Source organism: Acanthochromis polyacanthus, chromosome 19, assembly GCF_021347895.1.
Source record: "Acanthochromis polyacanthus isolate Apoly-LR-REF ecotype Palm Island chromosome 19, KAUST_Apoly_ChrSc, whole genome shotgun sequence".
NCBI lineage: Eukaryota > Metazoa > Chordata > Actinopteri > Pomacentridae > Acanthochromis > Acanthochromis polyacanthus.
The window spans coordinates 8,508,377-8,525,886 of record NC_067131.1 but is presented as its reverse complement, the minus strand read 5'-3'; the positions used below and the strand labels follow the sequence as shown (position 1 = coordinate 8,525,886).

The window sequence follows — 17,510 nt, the reverse complement described above, 5'->3', positions numbered from 1 at the left end:
CAGTTATTCCTCATCATCTCTGCAAACATGGTGGGTTGCCTTGACAACTAGCTATAACATCAGTCACCGTCATCTGAACATAACGGGGATTTTTCCTGGGCAGCGTTTAGACACATGGAAAAGCACGTCGCTACATGTGCGCTATAAATAAAAAGTTCAAAAACAAATACAAACGGATTGGACCTTTGAAGGTATGTCACAACACCGTGCCCCCTTTGTTGCGCTCTTTTATGAAACAGTCTTTAAGTTGTTGCCGTGTGATGACAAGCCTTCTGGGTGACAGTAAGCAGAGCTGCTGGAGAGATGTTTTTCCCGCTACATTGAAGAGATAAACGTCAATACTCATTAAGTTGGTGGAGTGGTGGCGGGGGAGGGCAGGAGAGCGAGGAGGCAGGCGCTGGTCTTTCCCACAGTCGGCTATCTCAAAGGCTGCACATACCAGGCCGGTGGAGGGGGACAGGGAGGCCTCTGTGCCACACATCAAAACAGCTGGAGTGACTGATAGGGTACCTCTGCTGCAGGCATCCGCGGTATGCACTGTACACAAGTCCTGCCATTGTGTAAAGGCCCACGTTTTGGATTAGCAAACATGGATTTCGATTCCAATAACTTCTCTGATGTTTCTGCTCTGATCTCATTACATGACCACGAGGCAACATCGCCTAATGACGCTAAAGACAATATTTATCCAGTGTGCTCACAATGTGGCAGCAGGCGCCATTAACTTCAAATCGTTTTTGACAATATGCAGCACAGTAAATTAAAAAAAAAGTGTCTGCATTTTAGGTGTTTAGATCCATCTTGGATAGATATAAAACTCTACAGAGACGTGCGATTGGTTCCAACTTTGTTCTGCAACATGACAACAACCCTGAACATACAGCAAGAGAGTCATAAAGAAGTCATAAGGAGACCTGGAACAATTAGACACCCACAGAGATATGGCCTCAACAGCATTGTGTCAGTCTGAGATTCCGTGAAGAAGCAGCAACACAATAAGACAGCCTACCACAGAATAACTGTGACTAGACGCTTTTGAACCACCTACTTGCCAAGTATCTTTAAAACCTTTTCTCAAGTCTATCAAGGACAATTGCTGATATTCAAAAATGTGTTGCATTGTTATAAAGTAATTGCATCGTTTATGATCCTTCAGTGAAACAACACTGAATAAATGCTTCTGTGTGTACACAATCCAGGCTATCCAGAAGCAAAAAGGGACAAAAATATCAAAGGCTCCATATCAGCTGGCGCAGGCTGCTGCCCTGCATGACTGGGAACACTGCGCTCCTGCTTTTAGTGACTACAAAGATCAAACAAGTGCACACACATACACACACATGCATCCAGCTGATGTAGGATGCAGGACAGACTGTGCTGCTCGGGGCTGACAGGTTGTGTAACCATGGCTTCAAAAGCACAATCAGGGAAGGCCATGACCCCTGACCGCTGCCTCTGGCATCGCGGTTTGTCATTAACGATCCTGCCACGGTCACTGGTGACAGGGTAATGATTGTACCCTGGGGTTGGTTTGGTCAGATTGGTTGGGTCACTGCCAGAATCTGCTGCAACTGGGCCAGTAAAGACATCACAACACTGATGGCCATGGTGGGCAGACGGACCAGGTACAGTACCAGGACCTGTATGTCCTGCACATTTTTTTTTTTTTGACAGATAACAGTTTTAATTAACAAAGGACAAAGCAAAACAAGGTATTTGGATAATCCAATGTGTATGTTACTCTTGTCACAGCTGTTGTCCTTTCTGTGAGACTACCTCTAAGATGACACCTAATCTGAAAGTTGCTGCCAAACAGAATGGTTACCACAGCAACCACCTCCCTTCATGGAGTCAGACAGGTTCAAATTAAGTGTAACCTTTTGTACGGACAGCCTGACAAAAGGACAGACCTGGAAGATGGGACTCAGCAAAATTTAATGGTACTTTAGGCGACATCTTTTGTGTCCTACAGGTGTCTGGGATGTGTTCTTCCACTGCACTTCTCCAGAGATCATCTGTCAATCAAACAAACAAACTACTGTTGCAGCTACTGGAAATTCAATTTATTACAAACATGCATAACTGCATTTCATTCAAAAGTAAGGACTAACACTGTCTTCTCACCTCCCTGTCTCACACTACTGAAAATGTATGTTTCATGAAAATGGAAGCAGCAGACAGAATGGGGCCAAGAAAAGAAATATGGCAAGAACTTAACAAAACTAAATGGAAAAGTAGACTGACTCAGATTGACTTTAGTTTGACTTTAGTTCAAGTTAACGACAGGGAACTGTCAAGATGATTATGCTGTCAGGTGTCCAGACATCAAGGATATGAGATTTTATTCATGCAACAGCACCATCAAATGGGAAGCTCAGACCATGGCCAGGGATAATAATTTGATTTTGATTATTCTTCACTGGAGTGTCAGTGTGCAGTGACTGAACACCTTCAGCAGTGTTCAGCGCATTAACGTGACACTCTGTGCCAGATGACAGAAATACGGTGGCCTGAGCTGACATCAGCTACAATATGTTGCCAGGACATGACCTTGGATATCAAAGCATGATTTTCACATTAGGAGTCCTCCCTTCATATGTAGGCTTTCAATGTAAGAAAAAAACCATCAGGAAGTGTTGGAAGGAAGGCAAAGAAAAGCAACAAACGGACTGAAAGAGGAGAAAACAGTTTACTTTAAAAACAAAAACTCAGAGAAGCATATAATAGAAAATCAAGCGTATAACATGACTCTTTGACTGAAAAGATGGAATTACTGCTGTGGAAAAATACACTGGGTGAAACTCATGCTGTGAACTGTTGGCTTTATAACACTGTCAGAGTTCTTTTAATCTGACCTTTGCTGGTTTGTGCTGCTTGCAATTTCAGAATGGAGACAGGGTGTTTAATAGATATGAAGTTCTGGGGAAAGCTGGCAGACTGAAAATAACATTAACATTCAGTCTGGCCCACTGCAGAAAATTTGTTATTTGATATATTAAGGTGTCATCCGAAAGATGCTCTCAATTCAGGTGATGAACGGCTGCAATACACCGGCCTGGTTACCCATTTCCCTACAGACCTTTCCAATGGCCGGGGGGGTGGGGGGGTGGTGTTGCCTGCACTGGCACATCTAAAAAGGACTTGCTGGATTAATTCTGGCCTTCCACTCAGACACGGCCCCAGGTGTTCCTGGAGATGTGGGACAATTGCCAAGAACTGTGTGCCAAAAGTGCACAGTATGGCATGTATGAGGTGCCAAAGAGTGCCACTGTGCCAGCAACCTCCAGCTATGGGAAATTGAACAGACTGAACGTTGTTGCCATTAGTCATGTGAAGAACTCCAGAACCGTCTGGTAGGTTTGAAAGGCAGGTTGTCTTTAAAATGATAATAATAATGAAAAAAAACCCAACAATAATTACATAATTTATCTGAAAAAAACTGAAAGAACCATCAAGTTTTCAACTTTCCAATGGTCTTTGATGGTCCTCATCTGTAACATGACATTCAGTCAAGAAACTTCACCAAACATTTCAAAATGTGATATTTCATCGGTCACTTTATTCTGCATGGATAATTTCGAAATTTGACAAAAAGATACTGTTTATCATAAACAGATGCTGTAAAAAAAGGAAAAAAAAAATCTGACTTCCTCGTCACATCTGGCAAGCCATGAGTGACTCATCTGTGATCAACGGTCCTGTAGTTTTGCAGAGCAGATAGGAGACGCGTATGGTAATAAATTAAACGCAAAGTACGTCGAGACATCATTTTTTGCCAGCACTGGAAACAACCGTGGGCACTTGGAAAAATTCTGTACATTCTGATTGGAGATAATTTTTGTAAACAAGTAATCAAGCGAATTCAGTCTTTTTTCTTTTCTTTTTTTCAATGATTTTTGGCATTTTACCTATGTCATACCACACAAAAGACATTTCTGACATCTCTGTCTTTCTAGTCATGACTGCACTGTTTCTATAGAGGTGAAAGGCTTAATACTGCAGAGAAAAATCAGCTAATAAAGCTGATAAGGCAATTTTAAATCCTGGTTAAGATAGAAATGCAGTGCATGATTTGATGCCATTTAGTAAGGCCTGCATGCAGTGTCTTGAGGTGCTGCAGTTAAACTACAAAACTAAATAAAAGTTAAATAAGCCGTGGCAGCACAAAGAGTATAAAACAGCATGTTTATTGACTAAGAAGCTCGGCGGTAAGGGGGGCTTGGATTTTCAGCAGTTGCTGCTGTACATAAAAATGTGCTGGATGTGGATGACTCGTAATTTAAAGGGCAGAACAAGCACAATTCAGGGACGAGAACAAAATTGTTTACTTATCAAAAAGCAATTTCTTGAAGATAGGCAAGTGTATAGTTTGTATACAGTCTGTATTCCCATAGGAGATTGTGTAAATAATGGTGGGTACAAAAAAAAACGGTAAAGAAAACATTTAAAGTAAGAGCTTCTTGTGTGTTATGGTTTCAAATTGGAGTCAGATTTACTGATTTACGTATCACAAGTTTCAGTTCATTGTTTAAATTACTAGTGATTTAGCATTTTTAATAGGAAGAATTGAAAAACAAACAAAGAAAAGGAATACCAGTAAAAACAGAAAGCTACCTATGTGATAAAATACAGACACATCCTGTGCTTGACATTTTGATCTGATGTTATGATAATTGGAAGTGTGTTCTGTTGCCTGATGTGCAGCAGAATGTGGCTGCCCCCCTTCGTGAACACCTCTATTTTCTCATGGCATAACTGGGCCATTAGAGTCACCCTGATGCACCACATATATTTGCTATTCATAACAGGAAGAATATGCCCCGATTGACCGCGCATATTTCGGTGACAATTGTTTTCACAGCAATTGTTCCAGTCTATTTTGGAATTCTGCCTTTTTTCTTTGGGGTTTAATCCACCTCAATAAGGACAAAGAAGGAAGAGATTTTCATCCAGCGATTTTCAAACAATCCAGGCCCCTTGGGCATGTTTCTCCAGACTGTCTGCTCACCAAATAAGAACAAAAAATGGCTGTGAAGTTGCAGGCTGAAGTGAAAACATGAAAAAGTGCCTGTTTAATTGCCTTTAGCGGACGTTTTAAACCCTCAGACGCATTGATATTTCAAACATTAAACATTTTTATTCAGCCTGAGGGGAAAACTTGTTTTTATGGTGGGAATCTGCCGCTTTTAATTTGAAGAATGTGATTAAAGAGGGTTACAAGAGCTTAGCGTGAAGCTGGGATCACAACAACCCACCTGTAATCTAAACCAAATGCACACAGATGTAAATGAAACCATGTGATGCATTTCATTACACCTCAAACTCCCTTTGCGGGCTGCAGCATTAAAAGATCACAGTTCGATGTGTTTTTGTCAACCAGCCAAATTGCTTTTTTTAATATTTTTTTTATCACCATGTGATTCTAACATACTGCAGCATACATTTTAATTGCAGTGTGTGCTTATATGTGTGCGTGTTGGGTACCACTTACACACTACTCATTTGTTTGGAATGCACATAAATTCTTGACTTTACTGTAGGGGCACAGCTGGCCAAACGATTAATGTACCAACAAAAAGTCAGAGTTGAGACAATATGAAGTTCAGTGTGTGAAGAACCAGGCCTCAATAGAACCAGAACCAGCTTGTAAATTCCTGGAAGAAAACCCAAATGAAACTGCGGTGACGAGCTCACAATGTGCACACAGCGAGCGTAGAGGGGTGAAAAAAAACAACTGGTACTCGCTTCCTTTAACGGTTTTCATCTGGCAGCCTATCTGCACAAAGCACTGCGAGTACACACAGGTGAGACGGCGATAACCTGCAACTTCCTACAGTGTCTGAAGGCGGTTAAGGGTTTTATTTAGTACGACACGGATCCAGCATCCACTTGGTAAAGCTGGCAGGGCTTTTCTGATAATTTTCAATGCCACTTGACATTTCTGTGACACATTTCTCAATGAGACACAACAAGCAGATTAATAATAGATGCAGTTTGCTTTTATAGTCCACCTAAAGTTATAAATTATACTACTTTTAAATGTCTGTAATTTGATGTCATAATCTGTAATTTATCAGCCTTGAACAAAAGAATTAAACTGCTTACAAAACTGTATTCCTTAGGATTAGGATCAGGATTATTGCGAAACAATTACAACACTCAAAATATTAGGAAACCTCAGACCTGAATGTGTATCAAAGACAAACTGGGTTTCCTCTTTCTTTGGTGAATATACAAGTGTGAATAATCAATATTGGACTAAATAACAAAGATTTTACTCAAAATTATTAGTTTTATTGACAATTTTAAGGCTGTAATTGTAACTTACCTTAAGCAGACCTTAATTTTTAAACTTTCAAAAAATTTGAGCAACCAATACAGCCACTCGTCTTTTTAAGAACTGTCATTTTCTTTGTCTGAAGCAGCAGCTACAGCTTCCTATATCCTGCTCAAAGATTTTTTTACTGTCTTCCTTTGTGTAAATCTCACCTTTCTACAGGTTCTCACTTGGATTTAAGTCATGCAATAAAAGGGGCCAGGTCATTATTGAGTCATCTTTGTCGGTAAGTCAAGCAGCAGAATACACACGTGGACAAAATTGTTGGTACCCCTCAGTTAAAGAAGGAAAAACCCACAATTCTCACTGAAATCACTTGAAACTCACAAAAGTAACAATAAATAAAAATTTATTGAAGATTAAAAAAATCAAAAACAGCCATTACTTTTGAATTGTTGATTAACATAATTATTTAAAAAAACAAACTAATGAAACAGGCCTGGACAAAAATGATGGTACCTCTATAAAAGATTGAAAACTATTTGACCAGAGTGACATGATTAACTCAGGTGTGTCATTTAATTGACATCACAGGTGTTTCCAAACTCATAATCAGTCAGTCTGCCTATTTAAAGGGAGACAAGTAGTCACCCTGCTGTTTGGTGAAAAGGTGTGTACCACACTGAACATGGACAACAGAAAGCGAAGGAGAGAATTGTCCCAGGACATCCGAAAAAAATGATAGACAAACATCTTAAAGGTAAAGGCTATAAGACCATCTCTAAACAGCTTGAAGTTCCTGTGACAACAGTGGCTCATATTATTCAGAAGTTCAAGACCCACGGGACAGTAGCCAACCTCCCTGGACGTGGCCGCAAGAGGAAAATTGATGACAAATTGAAGAGACGGATCGTTGGAATTGTATCCAAAGAGCCCAGAGCAACCTCCAAAGAAATTAAAGGTGAACTCCAAGGCCAAGGTACATCAGTGTCAGATCGCACCATTCCTCGTTGTTTGAGCCAAAGTGGACTTCATGGGAGACGACCAAGGAGGACACCACTGCTGAAAAAAACTCATAAAAAAGCCAGACTGGAATTTGCAAAAATGCATGTTGACAAGCCACAAAGCTTCTGGGAGAATGTCCTTTGGACAGATGAGACCAAACTGGAGCTTTTTGGTAAGGCACATCAACTCTATGTTCATAGACTCAAAAACCAAGCATACGAAGAAAAGAACACTGTCCCTACGGTGAAACATGGAGGAGGCTCAGTAATGTTTTGGGGCTGCTTTGCTGCATCTGGCACAGGGTGTCTTGAAAGTGTGCAAGGTACGATGAAATCTGAAGACTATCAAGGCATTCTGGAGAGAAATGTGCTGCCTAGTGTCAGAAAGCTTGGTCTCAGTCGCAGGTCATGGGTCTTCCAACAGGACAACGATCCAAAACACACAGCCAAAAACACCCAAGAATGGCTGAGAGAAAAGCGTTGGACTATTCTAAAGTGGCCTTCTATGAGCCCAGATCTGAATCCCATTGAACATATGTGGAAGGAGCTGAAACATGCCATTTGGAGAAGACACCCATCAAACCTGGGACAACTGGAGCTGTTTGCTCATGAGGAGTGGGCCAAAATACCTGTTGACAGCTGCAGAACGCTCATTGACAAATACAGAAATCGTTTAATTGCAGTGATTGCCTCAAAAGGTTGTGCAACAAAATATTAAGTTATGGGTACCATCATTTTTGTCCAGCCCTATTTCATTAGTTTGTTTTTTTAAATAATTATGTTAGTCAACAATTCAAAAGTGATGGCTGATTTTGATTATTTAATTTTCAATAAATTTTTATTTATTGTTACTTTTGTGAGTTTCAAGTGATTTCAGTGAGAATTGTGGGTTTTTCCTTCTTTAACTGAGGGGTACCAACAATTTTGTCCACGTGTGTACATGTGATGGAGCATTGTCCTGCAGAGAGATCACGGCCTTCTTCAATGCTGCAGGCTTCTTCCAGTGCAACAGCTTGGGGAAAAAAAAGTATCTTCTTGAAAGCGAGGGAAGGTTTAGGAGTTGATTTTCAGTTGATCCTCCACTAGTGATCCAGCCATGAGCCTAATCATCTGCTCCATCATGAGTAACATTTGTCCTTTGTCCATAAAATCTGCTATAAAACCCAGCATGGACGCTTCAACTAGTGAAGCTCACTCAGTGGTGGTTCCAGCCTTCCGTACCTCAGCCATGTCTCAGAGCGCTTGATATCTTGTACTCGTGGACACGCCAAATAAGTTACCATTCTAGCATTTGGTGGCAGTGCAGGTTAATAGCTTCCTGATGGATTCACATTTAATATTCCTCAAGTCTTCTGCATTTCATTTGCCCCTTCTTTCTCCATGCGTGTTTTGCAGCGTTGTTGACTTTCCACAACAAAGTGTTTGATTGTCCAGTGGTCAACAGTTGAGCTATCTACGCATCTAGAAGGAATTTCAGAATTTTTGACTTTTCAGTGTCAGTTAAATGTCTCTTTTGATCCATTTTATCTGAGGTAAAGAAGATGCCTAATAATTACGCACACCTTAATTTGAGCAGTCAATCACATTAGGCCACGCCCTCCCTCAGTACACAAATACTTAATCCACTAAGCATTTACGTTCATATAGTTTGGAGTTGGAAAATTAGCAGAGAAATGAGACTAAGGGTAGACTACTCACCTGCATGCAGTTTTTGTGTGAAATGCTTTATGTATAGTAATACAATTAAGTGGGATACAGAAGCTAATAGCATAAGTAGAGCCGAGATCGTGTACCTGTTCCATCCAGAGAGTGAAAGAGCGCTGCCAGGAGTCCTTCTTCTCTAGATGCAGGTATGTGTTGAAGAGGATGAGGTAAATGTAGCGCTCCAGGTACTGCAGGCTCCTCAGCAGCAGCTGCTGACACTCCTTGTCCGTCTTTCCACTTTTGATCTAAAGAACAAGAGGCAAACAAAGTTCTGAAAAAGTGCATCAAGGCATTCATCTCACACATCAACAAATACTGTCAAAAGTGCACAATTTTCCATTTCAAGTACAGAGTCAAAAGCTTGGCAGTAATTTATACCGTTTTTCTTGTACTGCAGTGAATTCAGTGTCTCTAATTGCCTCCTACGTGTACGTTGTGTTTGTATAATTGGACTTTCTTGACATTTCATCGACACTGATATTGTTTAGAAGCCGGCTACTTGTGTTTGCTATCCGGGGAATTTAAAGCTGAGAGCATTCAGGAAACGCCAACGTCTCAAACACACACACTGAAACTTTGTATAAACTGAACTGAAATAACGAAATGATTGGAGATTTTTACCATAACTGAAAAAAAGGGACAATAGACAATCTAGAGGGGCATATGCCACGTGTTAGGGGTAATCAGTAGGCTATGACCCACAAAAATTCACACAAACGTACACACTGGTCCACCATAGCAAAAGTAGTCATAGTGAGTCACTGTGTAAATTTTTTCAGCTTATATAACGTTATGATTCTGGCATTGTGTTTCTCTTCTCCCCTGACCCACCGTCTGCCGGCATGAGCTTTATTTACGCACCGCGCAAACATAATATTGTTTATCTTAGCATCCCTGGGGCCCATCAGCTCCACCAACAGAGGTTGTATGTCCTTCTAAAGTCCACGCATGGCAGCAGACGCACTTTGTGAGCCACGCATCAACAAGTTTGACTAATCTAATTACAGCACAAACAGGAAATCTCCAAGGCAGAAAGAAAGAAAATACTCTCAACAGGGAAAAAATAAAGCCAGACAGAACCAGACACTAGTTCAGAAAACAATGAAAAAAATAATTTCAATGCAAGCCCTCAATTAAATTAGATTTGTGTACTTTTTTCTTCAAGTTCAACTAAGTGAACTTTCACACATAACAATCAATCTGCTTTTAATGAACCCAATATCTCAGTGTAAACTGCTCCACTAGATAATGCTTTTAAGACAGCAAAGAGGCAGTCAATGGCACAATATGTCTTATGAATAAACTGTGGAAATAGCATATTATTCACGGAGCTAACAAGCTTTCATTTCCTCACAAATGCTGGGAGCCACATGTCAAGGACTGCAGCACCGTACTGATTAAACTAATCAGGGCTAGCATTGTCAGTTGACAGCTTCAGCTGAAGCCACCAGGCTCTTAGCACTGCCTTTTTCACCATGACATGTGGATTAAATCTGATGTGCCACTTTCTGTCACGTTCAGGCCTTAAACCTGAGCAGCTTTGATCACTGAGAAGTGTTTGTGTGCCTGATGAGTTTAATTCAAACATACACTGCTGTGTTTTAGCTCTGATTTTGCTGAAGCTCATACTCTATTCCATATTTATTTACCACAGATGGCAGGTTATGGTTTAATTTGTTAGGCTTAATCCTCTAAACCCCCAAAATCGCCAAGACACGTTATCTTAAAAAATAAAAGTGCCAGTACTACACACATAATCAATTGCCAAAGACTGTATAAACAGTCAAGAGCCCACGAACTTCTCATCGTTGATGTGAATCTTCATCAAAACAAAGCTTGAAATGGTGATATTTTGCTTTACTGTACAGGCTTCATTTAAAATTTTGCCAAAAATAAACCATTTGCCTTCACCAGAATCTGTAAAACACAACCATTTCTGTGTTTCTTGGTGCATGTGTCAAGCCTCGACTGGATCAATCGTGTAAAAAAAAATCAGAGAATAATCAAGCACTGAACTGCAGGCAGTGCTTCTATAGAACAAACAAGAGGCAAGTATGGAAACAAATTGAAAATGGAAGTAGTAAAATATCTATAGCGTGCAGCGTTACCATGTATTTTTCCAGTATTGGTAACACAAATGGGCACTGAGAACTTTTTTCTTTTTGACAATTTATGGCATTACAACTTTGACACATTTCACAAAAGACGTTGTTGAATTCTCGCTACTTCTATTCATGGTTGTGCTGTTCCAAAGAGATGCAAGACTTTATATTGCAGTGAAAAAACGGCTCTTAATGAGTAAAAATGTGACAGGAACGAACAAAAAACTGCCAAAAACTGCTGGTTTCCAAAAATATGGAGGAGGGCTGAGTCACTTGATTCGCTGAAATGTTATGACGTGCAGGTTTACATGTGGTATTGTGCTCCATATAAACCCAGCAAAGTGTAGAAAAACATCGGTGGAAATTATATTCAGGTGCATTGTGTCTGTCATCCTCATTCGTACTTGCGCTTTCCTCACCACCCACTCGCTCAACCTTAAAAGACGTTCCGATACCTTGTGATTTCAACAACGCGATCACAGTTATCTGACCAGGCAAAGTATAAAGTTGGTGTGTAGGCGGATTCAAGCTGTGCAGATATGGCTCCTTGCTCCACAAGGCTGACCATCCTCCCCTGAGTTATTCTTTCAGCTCCTCTGCTGAGGACACCCATAAGCCATCAAGGAAAGCTGCCACCAAACACGCAATACCCCCCCCTAATATAACCTACTATTCACTAAAGTTGTTTACAACTTGTGCTCCACTCCTTTCAAATAAACACTATAATTACGTGGTTATTCCTGTCATAATTACTAAATATTTCAAATTTTCACTGCAAAACCCTATGGTCAGCAACACTAGAACGGTGCACTTATCCAAAGCATGAGATGCTCCTATAATTCCCTTGATTGTTGTGCAAGAGACAAGATAATAGTACTTTCAAAGGACTAATTCACTGTCTACTGCAGAGAGGGGGAAAAATGTCAACACTGGACACAAGATTGAACCGTCCATGTACTTAAAAATGCTGCTAATGTAATTAGTTTTATGCTTTTAATTAATCTTTCTATTTAAATCCTGTGGAATTCGACAGAGAAAGGCCTCTAAGACAAAAACATTGCAGTCGAAGACAAACAAAGAGAGAGCAGGACTGCCAGTGAAGCAGCTCTAGCACTATCGCATGCCACTTCTCACAAAGCACGGCTGGTAATCGAGGTGCTCTTCAATTACAGGATGAGAGGACGGTGAATGCAGACAGGCTCTCATCAGTGCCTCGAGTGAGTGATGTGTGATCGAGATGTTTTCCCTTTTTTTTTTTGGTCTTCTTTTGTCTCCTTTTTTTGCAGAGCCTTGAGCTCTTCCAGGCACTAAGTGACAGTCTGTCCTCCAGCTGTGTGTCTGTGTGGCGGTTCGAGGTGTGCACCGGATTGGATAACATGTCGGCGAACACAAAGTAAATGTGGGGATGAAGTGTAGCGCAGCAGATATGTCTTAATCAAATAGGGGTCCCCACCTGACCCCGGCAGATTTTTCTAAATTTTTACATACTTATAGAACATTACATGTGATGGAAAAATCCAAAATTTCAAGGCTTAATTGTAAAGAGTTCCAAAGTTATGACCATTTGAAGTAGGTAGGGGGTACCCTAAAATTGCGATCAAAATTTCCTTCTATAATTTCTGAACAAAAAGAGCTAGAGGTCTGAAATTTTTAGAATCAATTCACAGGAATCTATAGCCCTAAGAAATGTGAAAATATTTACACAAAATTTATAATTGCATGTTACAGAGAATGACAAAGTTGACATTTTATCCATCGCGAACTTGTAAAATGCTACTTTTGGCCACCCATTACACAAAAACTAATCATCATATTCATTAGAAATTTTATGTGCTGTATCTTGGCTACCTAGGGAATGGATCTGTGTCAAATAAAGGTCCTATGTTATGTTATGTATGACATATGAACAGCTGAAAATCAAAAATATCTGTCCGACCTTTGGATTCAAAGGTCAATATCAGCATGTGGGATAGGTAGTATCACAGAATAAGACACCATGTGAAAGTACAGGAATTGCCCTAAATTTTGACACCAAGCACAACTTGCTTCTATAAATACTTCTATGCTAAATGTTCAAATTAAATGTTCTTAAAATCTGTTGATTTCATGTGGAATGACCCATAGAGCATCTGTTTAATGGTACCAGTTCGCCGCACTGAAAATGATCAAGATTTACAAAGTAGGTGGGCTGGTGCTCAGGGTAATTTGAAATGTGCACAGCGCACCATAATACAATCATTCCAGAGCTGAATGACGCAGCAGAGAGAGCGAGAGAGTGGGAGGGGGGTGAATGGGGTTTCCTGTCCATTCCCAAACAGCTGCGGTCGGATCCCAGTTTTCCAAGCATCTGCGGCAGAGTGGAGTCAGAAACTACACCTAGTCAAACAATGGATGTGCTGTCTGTTGTCTATCAACTCTCCCAGAGGAAGAAAGACTGAGCACGCACGGCTCACTTTCTCTGATTTCCACCAGTTTAAATGGACTACAGTGGAAGGGCAGGTGAACACTGGTGAACCCGATCACCCTGTGCACCCTGCACCCCCAGGGGGCTTCCAGCATTTCGGTTCTAGCCTTGAAAATCCACAGTGCCAAAGTCTGGCAGATATCCATGCGTGAGCCAACACACACACACACACACACACACACACACACACACACACACACACACACACACACACACACACACACACACACACACACACACACACACACACACACACACACACACACACACACACACACACACACACACACACACACACACACACACACACACACACACACACACACACACACACACACACACACACACACGAGAGAGATCAGTTTACAAAGATTACATAATCCACACCTCTACAATCTGCTGAACCCTAATTCCGTGGCTGCCATCTGTCTGTCTGCATTGACCGAGCCATGTGTGCGGTTGAGCTGCACTCTCAGAAATTCCTTCAGAAAACAATGTTGGGTAAGATGAGGTAAAGAAAGGGAGTAAATGTCTTCCATTCTGCGTAGAGGAAGCAGTCTTGAAAGCTTTAAATTACTGTGCATTACAGTTAAGTGCCGAGACAATCCTGCACTGTGCTGATAGGCGTATCTATTTTTAAGCATTATCTTTCCACAAGTTTGCTTTATTGAAATGAAAATGATCTTTTTGAGATTAAGAACACAGTGTTGATACTGAGCGAGAGACGAAAGAACTGCAGCATCCACTCATCTGGCCGTAACAATAGAGGAGGTGAATGGTCAGTCCTGGTTCACAATCAAAGGTGAAAGCAATGATTCAGTCTGCCCCAGAGGCGTGATAATGAACATCCTGAGCTCTCCTCAGTCCTGAGTGGGAAGGGAGACAGGCCAAACACATACCATTGTTCAAAGAGTCCAGGAATGCTGGATGGCTGAGGAGACGTCTGAGTGGGGGACAACGTGAAAGTGAGAAAAGCCGGTAAGAGATGTTATCGCTGCAGAAACACCTCTTGCTTTAATGCGTGACTGGAAAAACCTTATCGACTGCTAGATTAGAAATGTTTCACTGCTTTATGCGATGCTAGTGTCCACTTTGGAATTATTTGTACAATATGTGCAGCACATAGCATACATATCAAATGCCAGAGCCATTAAAATAGCATCACCACAATGAGCTACTTGAACACATATATAAAAACACAATAATATTTTGCTAGTATATATAAAATTAAAGCCTCTGGTCAATCAAACTGGCCTGTCAATTTCCAAGTAATATTTTTGCCTGAGCAGCTTACATCTCAGGAGAGTTCGGTTACATCCCTTGTAACTATGCATTCAACATTATACTGGGGCTGAGCTGGTGATGGTTAGCTTAGCTTCGCAACGAGACTGAAAGCAGAGGAAAACAGCTAGCCTGGATCTGCCGCACTTTTGAAGTTACTTGTTTATCTGTTTAAAAAAAGAAAAGATAACAACAAGAAGCTGCAATTTCTAAACAAAACTACAAGCAATTTCTGGGTGTTTTTACTCTGCCAAGGAACGCGGCGGAGATATGTGACGATCGCCTTTCGTCTGTTATTCCGTCTGTGTGCAACATTACTCAAAAACAGAATAACGGATTTGGATGAAATTTTTAGGGAATGTCCAAAATGACACAAGGACCAACTGATGAGATTTTGGCAGGGATGCGGCTTATAGTCTGGATCCACGGGTTAGATAAAGATTTCTGGATCACTGTAAGATAGTGGCACAGCGTCATTGTAACTGTGACAACAAGCAAACACTACAGTACATCAGCAGCCTACTGATGATCACATGATTGCAATCCTACTACAAATACACCGCTGTGGACTTATCAGAAGTTCTCCGTCGGAAATGGCACAACGAACAATTGATTAAATTGTGGGGTCTTTTTGAGTCTCACCAAGTCCAGCTGCCCGCTACATATTTAGGTCACGCGATTCGGTGTCCGTACATAATTTACACATGCATAACACACATCTGTGCTTAGCAACAGGTCATTTTGTGTGTGGGTACCTCTATATTAAGTGGCCACATTCTATGTTGCTGTGATTTCTGATCATCAATACCTAATAAACAAATGCTGCATTTCTGACAATGCCATATGGGGGAATGAACAGCCTTGGAGGAGTACAGCGCTCTCTGAGTGCTTTTTTTATTTACTCGTCACATTTGCACATTTTTACTGTGGGGCTCATTTCTACTGCCATATAAAGTCCTGCAACTCTTTGGAGACAGCAAAGCCATAACTAGAAGGAGAGAAAACTCAGAGATGCTTTCTGTGCAGTAAAACAAAGATATAATCACTCAGAATCAACATATACAACACTTGTTTTCCAAGCATTTTTTTGGTCTTCATCATAGTTGACAGTGGAGAGAGAGACAGGAAACGTTCCTTTTTGGCAAATCTATAAATAGGACATGTACAATGATGCAACTTTGCTTAAGAAAAAAAAAACTATTGTAAACTTAGATTTTGTTACTTTTCCTGATGTAACTGTATGTCACACACAATTAGTTGAGGGACTGTAAGGAAAGTTGAGAATGTGATGATTCTTTCTGTTTTTGCAGTTGCTGGCTCTGACGAAAAATGTCATTTTACAGATTTGCTAAAAGATAACATGCCTTTCAAACCCGCAGTCGGTTCAAGTCACAAGCACCTTTTCTGTACAATTGTTCACGACTTCAGTCCACCAGACCCAAATTAATATGGTTTATAACTGATGCAGCGTTCATATATTCCGACTGCTCTGCGCTCACCACATTGTTCCTCCACCCTCCGCAGATCTGTAAATCATGTCCTCTTCTTCCCCGGCAACCTCCTTCTTCATTCTGTGTTCATTTAAGATGTTGTGAATCTCAGGCTCTGCTGGGGGTTTTGTGATCTCAGCGACTGTCTGTGTCAGCTTTTTAAAATAGTTCCAGAGCATCACTCGAACTGAGTCATCATCAAACACAAATACAAGTTCAAGCTGACACACTGTCCTGTCTGGATTGAAACATTGTGAACGTTTATATCCATTTAATTTGTTAACAATGTCGTCATCATGCTTACTTTTAAGTTTTCACATTTGTAAGCAAGTAGAGAAAGATGCACAATAGACATCAGCGACCACAACTAAATGAGCCACAAAACCAGTATTCAATGTCACAAAAGACTCCAAAAAAAAAAAAAACTCCACAAAACAACTTCAAACTACACGGGATATGTGGCAGCTGAACAGCAAGCGCTCTGCCTCTAAAAAGCACCCACTGGACTCAAATGTAAAACAGCCACAGTCAACACTTGGGGTTGTGTCTCTTTTAAATGGGGTAAACAGGTTAAGGAGTTTTTTTTCCTACATTTTATAAGTAGATTTAGTGGTTCGTTAAAATAATCTCTGCATTACAGTGCATATTTGTTTGTGAATCGCACCAATATGGAACTAATCAGACTGGCTGATGTCAGCTTTTTTCTTTCTCCCTTGTTAACTTGATGCTTTTTGTGCTGCAGGCAGTTTAAGTTCTATGCAACAATATTGTTCCAGGAACTAATTTCACATTATCTAAAAGGAAATGTACTTTGCAAAAACAAAACAAAAAAACTTGACACATATTTGTGAGCGATGTAATTCAGCCCCTGGCAACTGTTTCAGTCCGTCGTTTTTAATTCTTTTAAAACATCAGACTAAGTTCAGACAAAAGTTGGCTATAATCCCCGGATAAGCGTCACACCAAGCTGCCTGCAGGTGGAGGTGTATTAAAGATAAACACCACCGACTTATGAAATATTCTGCCTGACCCGTGCCCACGTCTCGTGCAAACAGGGATTCTGTGTATGATGAGGTTTGGTATTAAAGGGTTCCACATGCTGAACAATCCCAGGCCCTTAATGAGGGGTTAGCAGGTCAATCTGAAAATCGTGTCTTGCTGCTATAACTGCAAAATGCTTCCTCGGAG

At 40.7% G+C, this 17,510-nt stretch overlaps 1 protein-coding gene across 10 annotated transcripts in view; it reads right to left on the bottom strand.

Moving 5' to 3' along the window:
* pald1a (phosphatase domain containing paladin 1a) overlaps positions 1–17,510 on the bottom strand; it is a 66,052-nt gene that overhangs the window by 7,523 nt on the left and 41,019 nt on the right. For all 10 annotated transcript variants that reach the window (XM_022190992.2, XM_051939474.1, XM_022190991.2 and 7 more), the window contains exon 19: positions 9,075–9,230. In XM_022190992.2, the coding sequence (XP_022046684.1) occupies positions 9,075–9,230 (156 nt within the window). The remainder of the gene's footprint in view (positions 1–9,074; positions 9,231–17,510) is intronic.